Source organism: Zootoca vivipara, chromosome 2 (genome assembly GCF_963506605.1).
Source record: "Zootoca vivipara chromosome 2, rZooViv1.1, whole genome shotgun sequence".
NCBI classification, from domain to species: domain Eukaryota; kingdom Metazoa; phylum Chordata; class Lepidosauria; order Squamata; family Lacertidae; genus Zootoca; species Zootoca vivipara.
In genome coordinates, this window is record NC_083277.1 from 55,850,770 (window position 1) to 55,865,302 (window position 14,533).

General features: G+C 41.5%; 1 protein-coding gene across 3 annotated transcripts in view; it reads left to right on the plus strand.

The window, feature by feature from the left end:
- The window catches only part of TRAIP (TRAF interacting protein), a 28,330-nt gene that overhangs the window by 11,668 nt on the left and 2,129 nt on the right, over nt 1-14,533 (plus strand). For 2 of the 3 annotated variants that reach the window (XM_060271558.1, XM_035108057.2), the window contains exons 6-14: nt 2,047-2,174; nt 5,858-5,952; nt 7,221-7,334; nt 8,317-8,404; nt 9,794-9,883; nt 10,094-10,182; nt 11,011-11,196; nt 12,565-12,610; nt 13,065-13,511. In XM_060271558.1, coding sequence (XP_060127541.1) covers nt 2,047-2,174; nt 5,858-5,952; nt 7,221-7,334; nt 8,317-8,404; nt 9,794-9,883; nt 10,094-10,182; nt 11,011-11,196; nt 12,565-12,610; nt 13,065-13,364 — 1,136 coding nt within the window. In that variant the 3' untranslated portion in view covers nt 13,365-13,511. The other variant, XM_035108056.2, reaches the window with a different exon arrangement.

The window sequence follows — 14,533 nt, forward strand, 5'->3', positions numbered from 1 at the left end:
CCGACCCTCCCGTCCTCTCCAGCCAAGCAGGGTAGCCGCCGCCGTTGCCAGCCCCAGAAGCACAAGGTGGCCGCCGCCGCCACGGTGTCGTCAGGCCAGCTGGCCCTGTAGCCCCGCCCATGTTCCCACTTTGTGGCCCCGCCCCTGAATGACCATGGTTTGCCCCCCCCCCTAGTTTTGACCCTGGCTACGCCCCTTTTTAAAGGTCCTTTACCTTTAAAAAATAAATATTAACACGATTTGCATGATGTGTTTAAAACTGAAGAGTTAAGATACTTTCCACTCGCCCCACTCCAAACACATATATACATGAAATGCTTTGGGTCACTTGTTGACCAGAGTTTAAAGACTCTGCTCAGCCACAGGGATTTTGCATGACACAGCTGAGCTTGGTGAAAAACTTCCGTGAGACTATTCAGATAAACTTAAGGTAAATGCCTCCTTGTTACGAAACTTGTACCTGCCTAATGTCAGTGGTTTTGTAGTGAAAAATTGCAGAGGTGTTGCATATAATTGAGAAACCAAATAGAAGTAGGAAACTGAAGAGGGGATCGGATTTTGTCAGCTGTCTGAATGACGGTCCATGTGTCTGGTTGCTCATGTGATTCCATTTCCCCATTGCTTTAAAGAGCATTATAACTTTAATTTTAGAAATGCTTAATGGAGGCAGTTAAGTGAAAGCCTTGGAGACTTTGTTGATGGCTTTTAAAGCATTGTCTGTAGGCAGCTGTGAGTCATAGGCAGTGAAGGGAAAATGTCACTCAATATGAATGACAAAAATTCCAAAACACGAGAATGCAGTAAAATGAAGAGATTTCAATTGAGCAACCATGGAGGGTTCTTCTGTTTCCAACGAGCTGTCTTACGCCATTGGACTGTTTGCCTTCCTCTACATTTACAAATTAAGGAGCCAAAAATAAGCTACATCTCTCCCTGAGATGAACAACTATCTGAAGAAGTGTGCATGCACACGAAATCTCATACCAATGACAAACTTAATTGGTCTCTAAGGTGCTACTGGAATGAATTTTTTAATTTTGTTTCAACTTCCCTCAAAGCCTGCATATTGAGACAGGAGCAACTGCTGTATTGAACATGAGAGTGGCTTGTAGCACTGTACCTTGCTTGGTTAACAAACACATTGAAGCTTTGACACACTTTAGGTGTTCTTGGGGGGGGGGGTAATCAGTTTTGCAGGCCTGTCATATCGCTAATATAAATATGTCTTTTATGAAGTCTTGATGGTCCTATAACTTTTGCAGATGCACAAACTGGGACAATGTGTTTTGTTCCAGGAATCAAACAAAGTACATTTAAATTTTTTGCTCAGGGTGCAAAGTGTGGTGAAAGTGAATGAGTTCGAATAGGAACGTAACAATACAGTAACATAATTGTTCTGTGTATCAGCGTTGTCTCACTATTCACAGAAATAGCTGAAATCTTACTTAAGCATGTACCCAGCACACAAGGGTTCACACCAAAAACAGAATACAGAGTCTTTCAAAATCAGACACCAAAATTTCATGATTTTGTAAATGTTATGTTTATGAATAATGCTGACACCCTGCACAGTACTTAATTGTACTGGAGCTTGTTTTGATGCTTGGGAGGGTGGGAGTTGATGGCTACCATATTGGCATTGCCAACTGAACAGGTTCTGAAGAGAGCACACTGTTATTCTTGTTCTAAATAAACCTTAAAGCTTAGTAGAGCTTGTAATGAGGATTATTTGAAGTGGCACATGGTTTTTGCAGAACAGATTCAGTAATGGCCATCCAATAGTTCCAAGCAATTTCTAGACCAAGGGTGGCTAATTGAATCCCTCCAGAAGTTGCTGGACTACAGCTCCTGTCATTCATGATCATTGGCCACGCTGGCTGGAGCTGATAATAGTTGGAGCCCTAACAGGTTAGCCACCCGTTTTATGCCTTTGAAAGTTCCCCTTGCTTTGCTTGTTTTTCAAGTCATGTTCCTGCCCCAAGTCCAGAGATCTACAAAACTTGGGGAGATTTTTTGAAGCACTGTAATAGTGTTTTTTTGTTTCAGAGAAGGAGAAACGGGATATCCAAACAATTGTGAATTCACTAAGGGAGACCCTGGATTTGCGTAATGCCTCCATTGAATCACTCCAGAAATCTGTGACTCAGATGACAATGTTGTGTGCTACTCTCAAGGTATGTTCAAAATGGTCTGGGTCTGTAATATGATCAGATTCTCTTCTGGCTACCATATATCTGAAGGTAAAGAAGAAGTATGAGATTGTGTGTTTGCATGTAAGATGCCATCGTACTGTAAAATCATTTAACCTGCGTGATTTCAACCATACACAGTTGAAGGTGGGCTGACTGGAATTGTGGGACTTAAATCCAAGTAAGGTGGGGGTTTTCCCAATGCAGAAAGAGCTTTTAAGCTCTCTGCCTTGGTTGGGGGGGGGGAGGCGTGCTCAGTGCACTGGCTTGCATGGAGGCAGTTTGAGTATATATGCTTCCATGTATACATTGAACCCTTGAAAATGAGCCGCCACATACGTTATGATTGTACTGTATCTTAAATACATCTCATGGTATGACTTGAAAGTTTTAATGTACAACATCCAGCATCCTAAGGTGGTTGTTGTTGTTGTTGTTTAGTCGTTTAGTCGTGTCCGACTCTTCGTGACCCCATGGACCATAGCACGCCAGGCACTCCTGTCTTGCACTGCCTCCCGCAGTTTGGTCAAACTCATGTTCATAGCTTCGAGAACACTGTCCAACCATCTCGTCCTCTGTCGTCCCCTTCTCCTAGTGCCCTCCATCTTTCCCAACATCAAGGTCTTTTCCAAGGATTCTTCTCTTCTCATGAGGTGGCCAAAGTATTGGAGCCTCAGCTTCACGATCTGTCCTTCCAGTGAGCACTCAGGGCTGATTTCCTTAAGAATGGATAGGTTTGATCTTCTTGCAGTCCATGGGACTCTCAAGAGTCTCCTCCAGCACCATAATTCAAAAGCATCAATTCTTCGGCGATCAGCCTTCTTTATGGTCCAGCTCTCACTTCCATACATCACTACTTACCATCCTAAGGTAAAAAGTCATTTTAGACTTAGCAGTGGAGACAAAAGATGAACCAGGCAGGTGAGACTTCCATCGTGGAGTACCAGATGATTCTAAATCTAAGGTTTTGGCATTTGCTTCCCTTTGCCTTTATTTTAAAAAAGCCAAAATGCAGGATGTAACACTTTCCTGGTTTTGCTGGTTTGGTGTTCGCTCAGGGGTGGGAAAACAGGCTGTTTGGCAGGTGAGGCTGGCTTGGCCCAATCACCTGATGTCATGTATGATGTTAGGTGTGATCAAGTAACTAGACAGCTGGGCCATAAAGGACTTCTGAAACTCTGGGCACAAGTCCCAACAATCAGGGGATTTATGGTGCTTCAGAAACAATATAAATAAGAAGCCCCACATGCAGTGCTTCTGAAGTGCCAACAGTCAACAAATCATTGGGACTTCAAAGCACAGCACTGTACTCCTTACAGGCCTCTTGCAAAGAGCCCATTGTGAGGGCATCAAAGTGTTTCATAGCCTGAAGTCAAACTGACCTAGAGGTGGTAGGGGATCAGAAACTGGCCTTCAGCCAACTGCATTTCCCTACCCTGTGCTAAACTGTCCCTATAAAAATGTCACAATTGTGCTTATCAAGGGGTTGGAATGGGAAGTATGTACGTCACCAGTGTCCTGCATTAGCATGTAAAAGCAGCTGTAGTGAGTTTAGTCTGTTTTGAGAATATGTATCTCCTCCTGCATTGCTTAGGAATATGACCAAGTAAGATCTGGGAGGATCCGCCTCTGTGTGTGTGGATAAATGATATGATATAGATGTGATAAATAACCTTATAGTTATTCTCTCTCTTTTCTTTTTCTTTTTTATATCTTGGTTTTTTATTCTTGTTCTATAGACTAGGCTGATTTTAACGGAATTTTAGGCTGAAAATTTTCATATTTTTTTAAGGAATACGACCTTGGCATCTGCTGAAGACAAATGTTAATTTGGTTTTAGAATACTAGTCACATCCTCTTCCATCCCAGCCAAAAATAATGCCCAAGTAAATTGATTTTTACCATAATTCCTGATATGATGTCCACATGAGTGATAGGTCCATGGGTCAAATATTATGCCCTGAGAAAATAGACTAATATTTTCTCAAATACTATGCCTTGAGAAAAGGGGCTAAGCTGAAAACACAATTTGGCTGTGTGATAATGGAAGACATTTAAGTGAGAACTTCCATGTCAAGATGCCTTTCTGGAAATGATGTGAGTTAGATGGGTTATAACGACTTGTTTCTGCCTTTTAGATCTCTGTTGATATGAATGGAGTTTTATGAACTGGCAAGCGGAAAGGGGTTGTTTCTCTTGGTGCTCAACAGATGTCGCATTTTAGGCTGCACTTTTAACATGACATGATCAGAGAGAAGCTGAGATACACAAATCATTCATGCTATCTTTTCATTGCTTTTCCATTTTCTGACTTCGCCCAGGACATTTGATGTTTCAGTGAAGTGTACTTTATTCGGTGCTTTTTCTAATCATGAAGAGTCTGCAGCTGCTCTAAGACACTGGGGCTAAGTCTATTAATTATGTAATCTGAGGCAACCACACCTCACCTCAGATTTGGAGACAGCTTTCAAACTTTGTATGCATTTTCTATCTACAGCTTAGAATTCCTTCCCAATTTTGAAAAACAGAATTGCAACTGAAGTTGTCTCCAAGCATGCTATCAATGTGGGACAAGTGCCAAACGGGCAAGCTTTTCTTTTCTTTCTTGGCTGTGCTGGAGAGAGCCTCTCTAGCAACAGCAGAAGCTAAATCCACTGTGCCCTTCCTGTTCTGGCCATTAAATGCAAGAGCATTACCAGCTAGATGCTGCTGAGGGGTTAAAATGCTAAAATTGGAAAGAGTTGTAAAAACTGAGGATTATCAAAGACTGAGTGAGCTCTCATCAGCCAGCCAGCATTTTAGGCATTCATTTCTGTAAGTACATGAGGTAGTGACGTAGTATGTTGGCAAATACATCTAGAATATTTCACCTTCTGTATGGAGTAAAGTTTAATATCATCTTGTAGATATTCTAGTCTTTGACCAGTCTTTTCTCTGAAGTATGATCAAACAGCATTGCTTCTTCCCTAGTTTTCAGTTCAGAGGGAAAGTAGGCAGGATCCTTTGAAGTTTGTGCCAAGCTGACCAACCCAATCAAAGCCTAGAAATCACAAGTGTATTGAAGGAGGTTTCTTTTCTTTAAATCTGCTGAGGAAGCTCCCTAAACACACACTGCATTGATCCTGTGCAGGTCACTCTATATTCAAGGAAGCTGTGCATTTTAATATAAGTATAGAAACTGTTACAATATGTTAGTGGGATAAACTTTCAGTGGTGGTCTCATGAGAGCAGAGTAAAATGAAAGGAAGGAATTTTTGAGATATTTTCCTGCTCACAAAAGAGAAATCATGATATGGCACAAGTTTGTTTCTACTATGTTGCACTTAAATTAGACCACATGCATGATAGTTATCTACAGATCATGAACAAGTTGCCATGAAGCATTCATGTGGCACTTTTTAAAAAATGCATTGCAAGAGTGGAAACAAGAAGTATTTAAGGGGGAATGGTTTTTCCTGGAATTAAGTACTTTTCTCATTTGTAAGCAATGACCTGAATCTGTAAATATTATTATTTGATAAGTTATGATGCATGGATATGTCAGACACCTGAAATGTAGACTGTGGGCTATTGAAGTAGCAAGAGGCATTGGAAATGGCTTGATGTTAAGTCCAAATTTTGCTTCCATGGGGATTCCTCTTGCACAAAGATGGTGCTTCTTTTCTCAGAAACAAATGAAGTATCTGGAGCAACAGCAAGATGATGCGAAGAGTGCAAAAGAGGAGGCCCGAAGGCTGAGAAACAGACTGAAAACATTGGAGGGGTAAGAAAACAAGCTTTGGCTCTATACATACATCTTCTGGTTCTGTTAGTAGACTGCTGAGCAACCTCACATTTCTAGAAGACATAATTGGACCAGATGACCTTTGAGGCCTCTTCCAACTCTGAGTCTGTAACTTTGCAGTAGAAACACTTATTGTATTTACTCCTATAATGCACACCTGTTTTCCCAAATATGTTGCAAAAATTAGGGTGTGCATTAGATTCGAGGGCACATTACATTCAAGAAAATACAGTACTTAGGATTTGCAGGGCACACTAGCATGCAGTGTCTTAGGTCTCCCGTGACCCAGCCTTCCTCTTGAATTCAAACTTTCTGGAGAGGGCAAAAGATTTACAGTGATTTGTCAGGGGATACTCTCCCTTTTTTTGGCTTGAGGTGGCCGGGGGGGGGGGGAGTGAAGTAAGCAGCAGCAGTAAGGAGGAGCTGGCAACCTGCGTGTGTGGCATCTTGGCCACCCTGTTTCCTGGTCTTCTGCTCCCTGAACCCATGGCAGTCCTTACTCACTGCACTACTCTGCTCTGTTCCTCCTTCTCAACTCCTTCATCTCTCCCTCTTACTCCTTCTCACTCTCCAGCCCAGATCACAGCTGCTCTCCTTCTTTTTTCCTTTCCTTCCTCTTTTTCCTTCCTTCCACCTGTATCTGCCTCTCCTTTCCACTCTGGACACCCTTGAGGGTCAAAGGTTCTGCTCTGCCTTGCACCAGCTAACCAAAGAGAAGGGAAGAGGGATCAGATGGAAGAAGGAATGTAATGTGTACCTTTCTTTGCCAAATTTCATCACGAAAATTAGATTCAGTGGCCCATTACATTCAAGTAAATATGGTAAGTGTTTTCAACATGAGCGTTGCCCCTTTATCATGTGCTTGTCCGATAATAATAATAATAATTGATGCTCAACTTTCTTACAAATGGCCAGGTTTCTGAGTATGTTTGCTAGAGGAAATTTAACACTCCTGATTTTGTTATATATAATAATTACATACAATCTAATACATGAAATCAAGTGGTTTACATAAAATACAGTAAGATCATTTTGGGAGGGGGGGAATGCAGCAGTATAATTCACATTCAACTGAAGTACACTAGTGTGCATATGAATCCAGCTATGTTGGGGGAAATCATTGCTAGTGTGAAATACCAGACGTGTCTATTCCAGGATTAACTGTTTCTGTGTTTTGTATAACATGGACAAACTGCCACTGAACAAAAAACAACCACCCACCTGTAATCTACCTTCCTTCGTACCAGGATTGAGACACTGCTGCAAAGTCAACATCCCGAGGTGGAAAAGATGATCCGCGAAATGGGAACAGGTCAGGCTGCAGTGGAACAGCTTGCTGTCTATTGTATCTCACTGAAAAAGTAGGTGTATTAAATGCAGTAGCTTATTGACTTGGATTGGGTTTGTGTGGTACCCCCTAAAGGAATTGGTGGAGAAGTTAACCACAATAGGTTCTCTGGCCGAACGCTAGTTGCAATGCTAAGCCTTGGTGAATATAATTGAGGTGGCATAGATGGAAGATTTCAACACTGCAAGTATGCTATTGTTGCGTTAGTGACACATCCATTGCTATGGAAACCACCTTCAGAGCTTTGCCAGAGTGCCTAGGAGGTGATTGTTTGATGAGAACGGAGGGGATGAATTATTGTCATGATTCTGAGTAAGGCAGCATGGCCCCTGAATATCTCCCTGGTGCTGAGCAGAGTGCTTTACACGGCTGTGACATTAAGTATGCTGTAGTCGCCAGTCCCCACTGTGTGCACTAGAGGCCTTTCTATTTATACCATTTATAATTCACAGCTTGTGCAGGCAATGTCAGATAGCAAATGGGTAATCACAACTTTTAATAATGAGCTACCAGCATGAAGTGTACCTGCACTGTAATCAGTAACTTCAGCACTGTTTTATAATAGTATTAAATTGCTTTTAGAACCTTGAACTTAAAAATCAAAATCAAATTGTTGCATCTCATTTCATTACTGAGAATGTAAAATACTGCACACAACTCAAGATTGTTTAAATACCCTGTGCATTTTGACATGGAATATACTCTTCTGCCATTCTGCTGCTTGTGCCGGCCCAAACCAAGTAGTGCTGTTCCCCTGAAAGCATGTTTTCTCGCCTACGCTGTAGTGTATCAGTGTTTTAACACTGTTCAAGTCAGTGTTGGCTTGATCAGTGCTGTCTCCTCCCTGGAAGTTCTTGTATATATAACAGAAACTTCTGCAAGCACTTAAGCTGTGAAATGAAAAATCTTCAGTCTAAATTGGGTTACTGGCTTTATCTAAGAGCTGTTTGCTTGAAAGCATGTTCAACAGATGGACTAATTTGGGCCCTCTCCAGGGAATATGAAAATCTGAAGGAGTCTCAGAAAGCATCAAACGATACAAAAGAGAAGCTGAGGAAGGAGTTGTTTTCTGCTAATCACAAGGTAAAAGATGCATTGGTGCTCCTGCACACAGGTTGCAGAGGTATTTATGTGCAGCTCTTCATCAGTACCACTACCTAAATGAAGCAAAATAGGTTTTAATTAGGTATGTATTTGTTTAACACAATTCTTGTCTAAGCACTTACATTGACCGTGTTGGCACGGTATCTTAAGCTGAGAAAAAAATTAAAAAAATTCCTTCAGTAGCACCTTAAAGCTCATATCAAAATAAAAACTTAGTTGGTCTTTAAGGTGCTACTGAAGGAATTTTTTTTTTGTTTCGACTCAGACCAACACGGCTACCTACCTGTAACTAGAACTTAAGTTGAGAAGTTCAGCTGTAGGTTCCCTAAGATTCCTCAATATGTCTGCATAACATTTATTAGTCTGCCTCAGTATTCTTTCTGCTTCTCCATAACAAGAATTGGGGAAAAAACCTAATAAAGCATCATGTTATAAATCTACAACTGCACAAGGACAGTTTATAGTTTTAAAGTCAAAATGCACAACTGTCTCTTGAAAATCCCTCTGGATTAATATCAAGAAAGGTCTTAATTTGTACTGTAAACACAGGTGTAGGGAGGGAGGGTGGGAGAGGGTTTCTCTCTTGAGAATATACTGGGAATGGCAATAGTTTATTGTACCTTTATTATAAATGCCTAACTACTCACAAACACACTGAATTACTTTGAGCAAATTAGTACCACTGCCCTCAGCAGCTTCTCACTGTCACCTGAAGAGATGAGCCACATTGGAGCTCCCTCTGCAGGAGCCTTGAAAGAATAAGGATTTGTTTCCATTTAGGACAGGGGTGACCAACTCCCAAGAGACTGCAATCTACTTAAAATCTGGCAGTGATCTACCCCCTTTTTTTAGGGGTTCAGCTCAAAGTTGTTGAGCTTTTTGGGGGAGCAGGAAAGCCCCATTTTGGGGGGTTAAGGTACAGGTTTTTTGGGTGAGGGAGTCTGCTTTTGGGGGAGGAAGGCAAGGGAAGTTGGGGTTAAGTCACTCACAAAAACATCGCTATGGATGCAAACAGCCACACAGAGGGAGCTCCGTCTTCCCTTCCTGAGTTCAAACAACAATGGAGGGCGGGATGAGGGGGCGGGGCAGGAGTCAGATTTACCAACGCAGAGGAGAGGGAGCCAGAGACCGACCACGATCTATCAAAACATTGCAGGGATCTACCAGCAGATTGCAATCGACCTGTTGGATATCCCTGATTTAGGACATCTTTATTTACAATACACTAAATTCTTTTATCCTAAAGTCTAAGAATATGCATTTGTAAAACATAAACCACTATACTTTTTTTGAGCACTTAGAAGCTTGATGTACTGCTGTCTCACATGTACTGTACTAGACTTCCAGCATACAGTTTTAAATCTATAGTTACAGAAGACGGTTCTAGAGTTGGAGAAAACAACAGAAGAGGTGAAGAGCACCCAGACAGATCTGAGAAATGCAGATAATGAGATAATGGTGAGAAACTTCTTTTAACCTGCTGATAATTACGGTGGCCCTTCAGCCTTTATAGTGTATAGTCCAAATACTGTTCTAAATTCTATCCTGATTAAAAATGGCTGAGAGGCATCCCCAACTTCAGGATGCCTGTATCTTTGCAAGAGGGGATGTAGAAATTTTGGCTTCGGTAGGATTTCTGAAATGTATTAAGTGCTACTCTTTCCACAGAGTTTGAAAAAGAAGATAAGAATGATGCAAGATACCATTAAAGTGTCATCATTAAGCAATGAAGCACTTGGCCGCCTTGTCTCTGAAAGGTTGGTTTAGAGAAATTCAGTGGATATTGATGTAGCAGAGTTACTGTGCCAAAATTTTGTCCAATATAAGCATTGCATACCTTCCTGAGCTGTCCAAAAGTACATCATAAGATGCCTTACATATAGTCAGGCTCTTTGTCCAACTAGCCCAGTACTGCCTACTGTGACTGGGAGTGGTTCTCCATGGTCTTTCCCACCACCTGCTACCTGACCCTTTTCATTAGAGTTCAGTATTTTGTCATTTGCTACATCACCATCCATACCAGCTCAGAATAACACTAGTGCAAGTGTTTCTTCTGCCACAAGGGCCAACATTGATACCGAAATCCAGCATCGCCTGAGCTCTGCGAGTGTGGCTCTCTCTCGATTGAAGTGCAGAGTGTTTGAGGACCAGGACATTTGCAGGGAAACCAAAATGCTTGTTTACAAAGCTATTGTACTACCAACCTTACTGTATGCTTGTGAAATATGGACTCGAAGAAAGAAGAAGATTATATCAAACAGTAACCTAACCTTCCTATATAAATGTAGGGCTTCCTGTAACAGGACAGTTTTACAGTACACTATCATGAATGGGATGTGAAGCCCCCAGGCAACCTGGTAGTCATTTTGGTAATTTTGAACACTTTGCACATGTTGCTAGAAAGCAGAATTTAGTTCTACTCTGTGTCCATATTATATACTGTCATCGCCTTCCTCCATCAGGAATGAGTGCCAATAGGAAGCTAGTATTTAGATTGTACAGCATGTGGTGTGGGCTGGAAACAGACAGTCACCTGTCTGACGTGTAATGTTGTGTTGTGATACCTGTACAATTTTGCCTTACAGCCCTGCTCCTCTAGAATTGCTAAGCCCAAAGCTCCATCGACCAGCTCACAGTGATGAGATTGACCTCAATGATACTTTTGATGTACAGACACCAAAGAATGCTACCTTTGACGTACAGACACCAAAGCATCCACCTCACAAGACCATCTCTGCTCCTGCAAAAAAACTTAAACTGGATAAAAAGTTGTGAGTCACAGTTGCTTCACTTTTTACTGGGTGTATGTGTGCTCTTGATCTGTCTGGTATTCTCACTTCTGCATGCACTGCAAGCAATTTTCCAGCCATCTTAATACTTTTAATTTGTATACTGCCTTTCTATATTACTATACAGAAGGTAGGTTTACAAGCTGAAGAAACAACAAATTATACAACAAATATCACATTTTTTTCTCATTGCTTTTGATGGAACTATCTCATTCTAAAGCTTTTGTTCTCTGCAAGAGACTGTCACAACATATCTTACCTGTTGTGAGAGTACAGTGAGACTTTGCCCCCAAAGCTGTCTATCTTACTGTCCATTATCTTTCTCAAATACCTCATTAAAGAGTCTCAATAACTAGGTGCTCCTCTAACAGGGTAATTCCTAACCTGCATGCTTGCAATCTAAAACAGACAGAACCGCTTCAGGAAGTGGAAGGGAGAGCACAAACCCAAGCTACATAATTTGTGTATTAAGGAAACTTTAGTTTGCAGATTTCTTAAATAAGCACCCCTCATTTGTGTTACTTCTAACAAGTGCTTTATCTCTGTTCCCTCTGAATCCCAGATATAATGAATGACTTTCCTACTTTTATAAAGACTTTGGGTTATGGTAGGGGTGGGGAACCTCAGGTGCAGGGGCCAAATGTGGCTCTCCAAGCCTCTCTGGCCCTTGGGACTCTCCTCAGCCACACACCCTCACCAGACCTGCTTCACATCCTCCTTGTGCGATTCTGCCTGGCTGGAATGTGCCCTTGAACTCTGATAATGCCTCTTGCTTTTGTCTGGATGGAAGATAAGAGAAGGATATATACAAACTAGCGTGGTGTATAAAGGTAACAATTACATTTGTTACTCTGCCCAATTTGCCTCTGTCCCCGCCCACCTCTGGCATGGTGGCCCCAAAAAGAATACAGCCGTCTAGCTGAAAAAGGTTTCCCATCCCTGGGTTAGGGCTTCGCCAAAATGATAACAATGGCAGCGAGGCAAAAGTAATGAAAGATCTACCACATTTGCCTGTTGATCAGACCAGAGGCTTCTATCTTAGTGGTCAGAACAGAGAATGGAGGAGAAGAGAACATTATAGTTGCATTTTATTATTATTTTAATTGAAACATAGAAAGCTTATACTTTTGTAGTAAGTCCACTGCTAACAGCTGCTGGGAGTCATAGTCCATAGGGCACCAGGTTGGCAAAGACTGTTTTAGGTGTTGGCTTATGATCTGGGCCACATAGTGAAAATTCATGTATGAATTCAAACTGGTGCATCCATCTCCAAAGGGATATATTGAGCAATTTACTAATTTGTGGTGTGTAATCTAAATTGTGTGTGGGTTTGTTTGTTTGTTTTTCCAGTGCACCTGTGACAAGTTTATCGAGAGTTCTCAAAGAAACAGTGGAGGTATAGTAACGGATAACCTGAGTAGTAACTATAACCTCTTCAATCCACTATCTTTAGAGCTATTTTGAAAGCCATCTTTTCTCCAGACAGCCAAACTCTGCATCGATTTTAAAACAATACATCTTTCCGTGTTATAGAAAATAGTAAATATTACAGTTAACCCTGTGAGGTGTGCGAGAGTCAGCTTCCCACTGCTATATATTCCGTATTATCTGGGGTAGGGTGTCTGTACTGTTGTAATCTGTTGATCTATCAGCTGGCACCAGAGCCCGGTGACTTTCAAACTTCCAGTCCTCTCTTAAGAATGTTTCAAAAATCTGCTTTTGCAGAAACGGCCATTTGCTTTTGCACAATAGAGTAGATGGTTTACATGGATTCTAGTAGTGTTGCTTGTGTTTGGTTGCAAATATGAGTATTTTAGTTTAACTCTCCTACTTCTTAAAATACGGTTCAGAGCTGCTCAGCTGACACAGATGATGAGCATCTGGAAGATCTTCTACCTGCTTTCATTAGAAACTCTGTTATGTCCAAGAGGCCCCCCGCAAGCAACATGGTTGTACCACAGAGGAACACGGGAATAGTGAGTACAAGTGGGATGTGCATTAGAGTTTTGCAGTGTGGAGTGTTCCTGCTTAATTTGCCAGCCAGCAGAACCCTGTTCCTGGACATACCTTCTCATGTCCTCATCTACAAATCTTACAAATTCAATATGCTCTGTGCTTTTTATTGCTGGTGGACATGCTTAGACACCTGATCACGCAGCACAGACTCAGCATATTCTGATCACCAAATCCTCTAGTGTGTTATGTGCCCTTTTACCCACTACAATCCTTTTTCCATTTCATAACAACGTCCTCCATGAGAGTCATATGCTTTTGCATTTTTAACTACTGGATTCTCTTCCTTGTAGGTGAGAACTGGGTATGATGGCTTAGGAGGCAGAACCAAATTCATTCAGCCTGTATCCTTTCCTAAGATATGTCCTGTAGAAGCTACGCTGATATCTAGGGGCACTGAATCTATGGTGATCAATGACACAAAAGACTAAGAAGAAACAGTGGCATTTACTACGCCATCAAGCAATGTTCCAGTTGGAACAATGACGTTCTGGCTTAAATTCAAAGTGAAGAGAAGCTGAAATAATGGAATACGGTATATTTGGGGAATATATCCCCCCAGAATCAATCAAAATGTACATTGTATGAGTTCTTGGCCACAGTGTTCTACATTTACAGTCGTACCTTGGTTTTCGAACAGCCTACCGTAGTTCTCGAACATTTTGGCTCCTGGACGATTGAAACCCAGAAGTGACTGTTCTGGTTTTCGAATGTTCTTTTGGAAGCCAAATGTTTTCCAGGGCTTCCGATTGGCTGCAGGAGCTTCCTGCAGCCAATCAGAAGCCGTGCTTTGGAAGTCGAATGCTTGCTTTGGCAGTCAAACGGACTTCCGGAACGGATTCCATTCAACTTCCAAGCTACGATGGTACTGGGAAAAGTGGCCCCAGGAAACCTGGATCAGGATCTTATTCAAATCCCACTTGTGAATCTATCAGGCTGAGTTTACTTCTGCTGTAGAGATCATAGCACTGTTTAAATTAGGTAAATATATACACTTTCGTTCCCTGAAAACTGGAAAACCTATATAAGTTTTTGCAGCTGGTAAAGTACTTCAAGACACATTTTGCAGCAAATGCTACATTTTTCAGAGGATACCATGAGTGTTTTCTAGATACCATCTAGCATATATGTGTTCACATTCAGCTTAGTATTCCTTTCCCTCCCCTTGTGCAGAGTTAAGAGGTCAGTTATCCAATATTTGTCATCAAGAGCCTGCCTCTTTGTAATGAGCTGTTGATGGTTATTGTTTTGAAACTTATGTAGCAGTAAAACACTACTAGGAGAGGGACCTGTCTGCTACCATCTC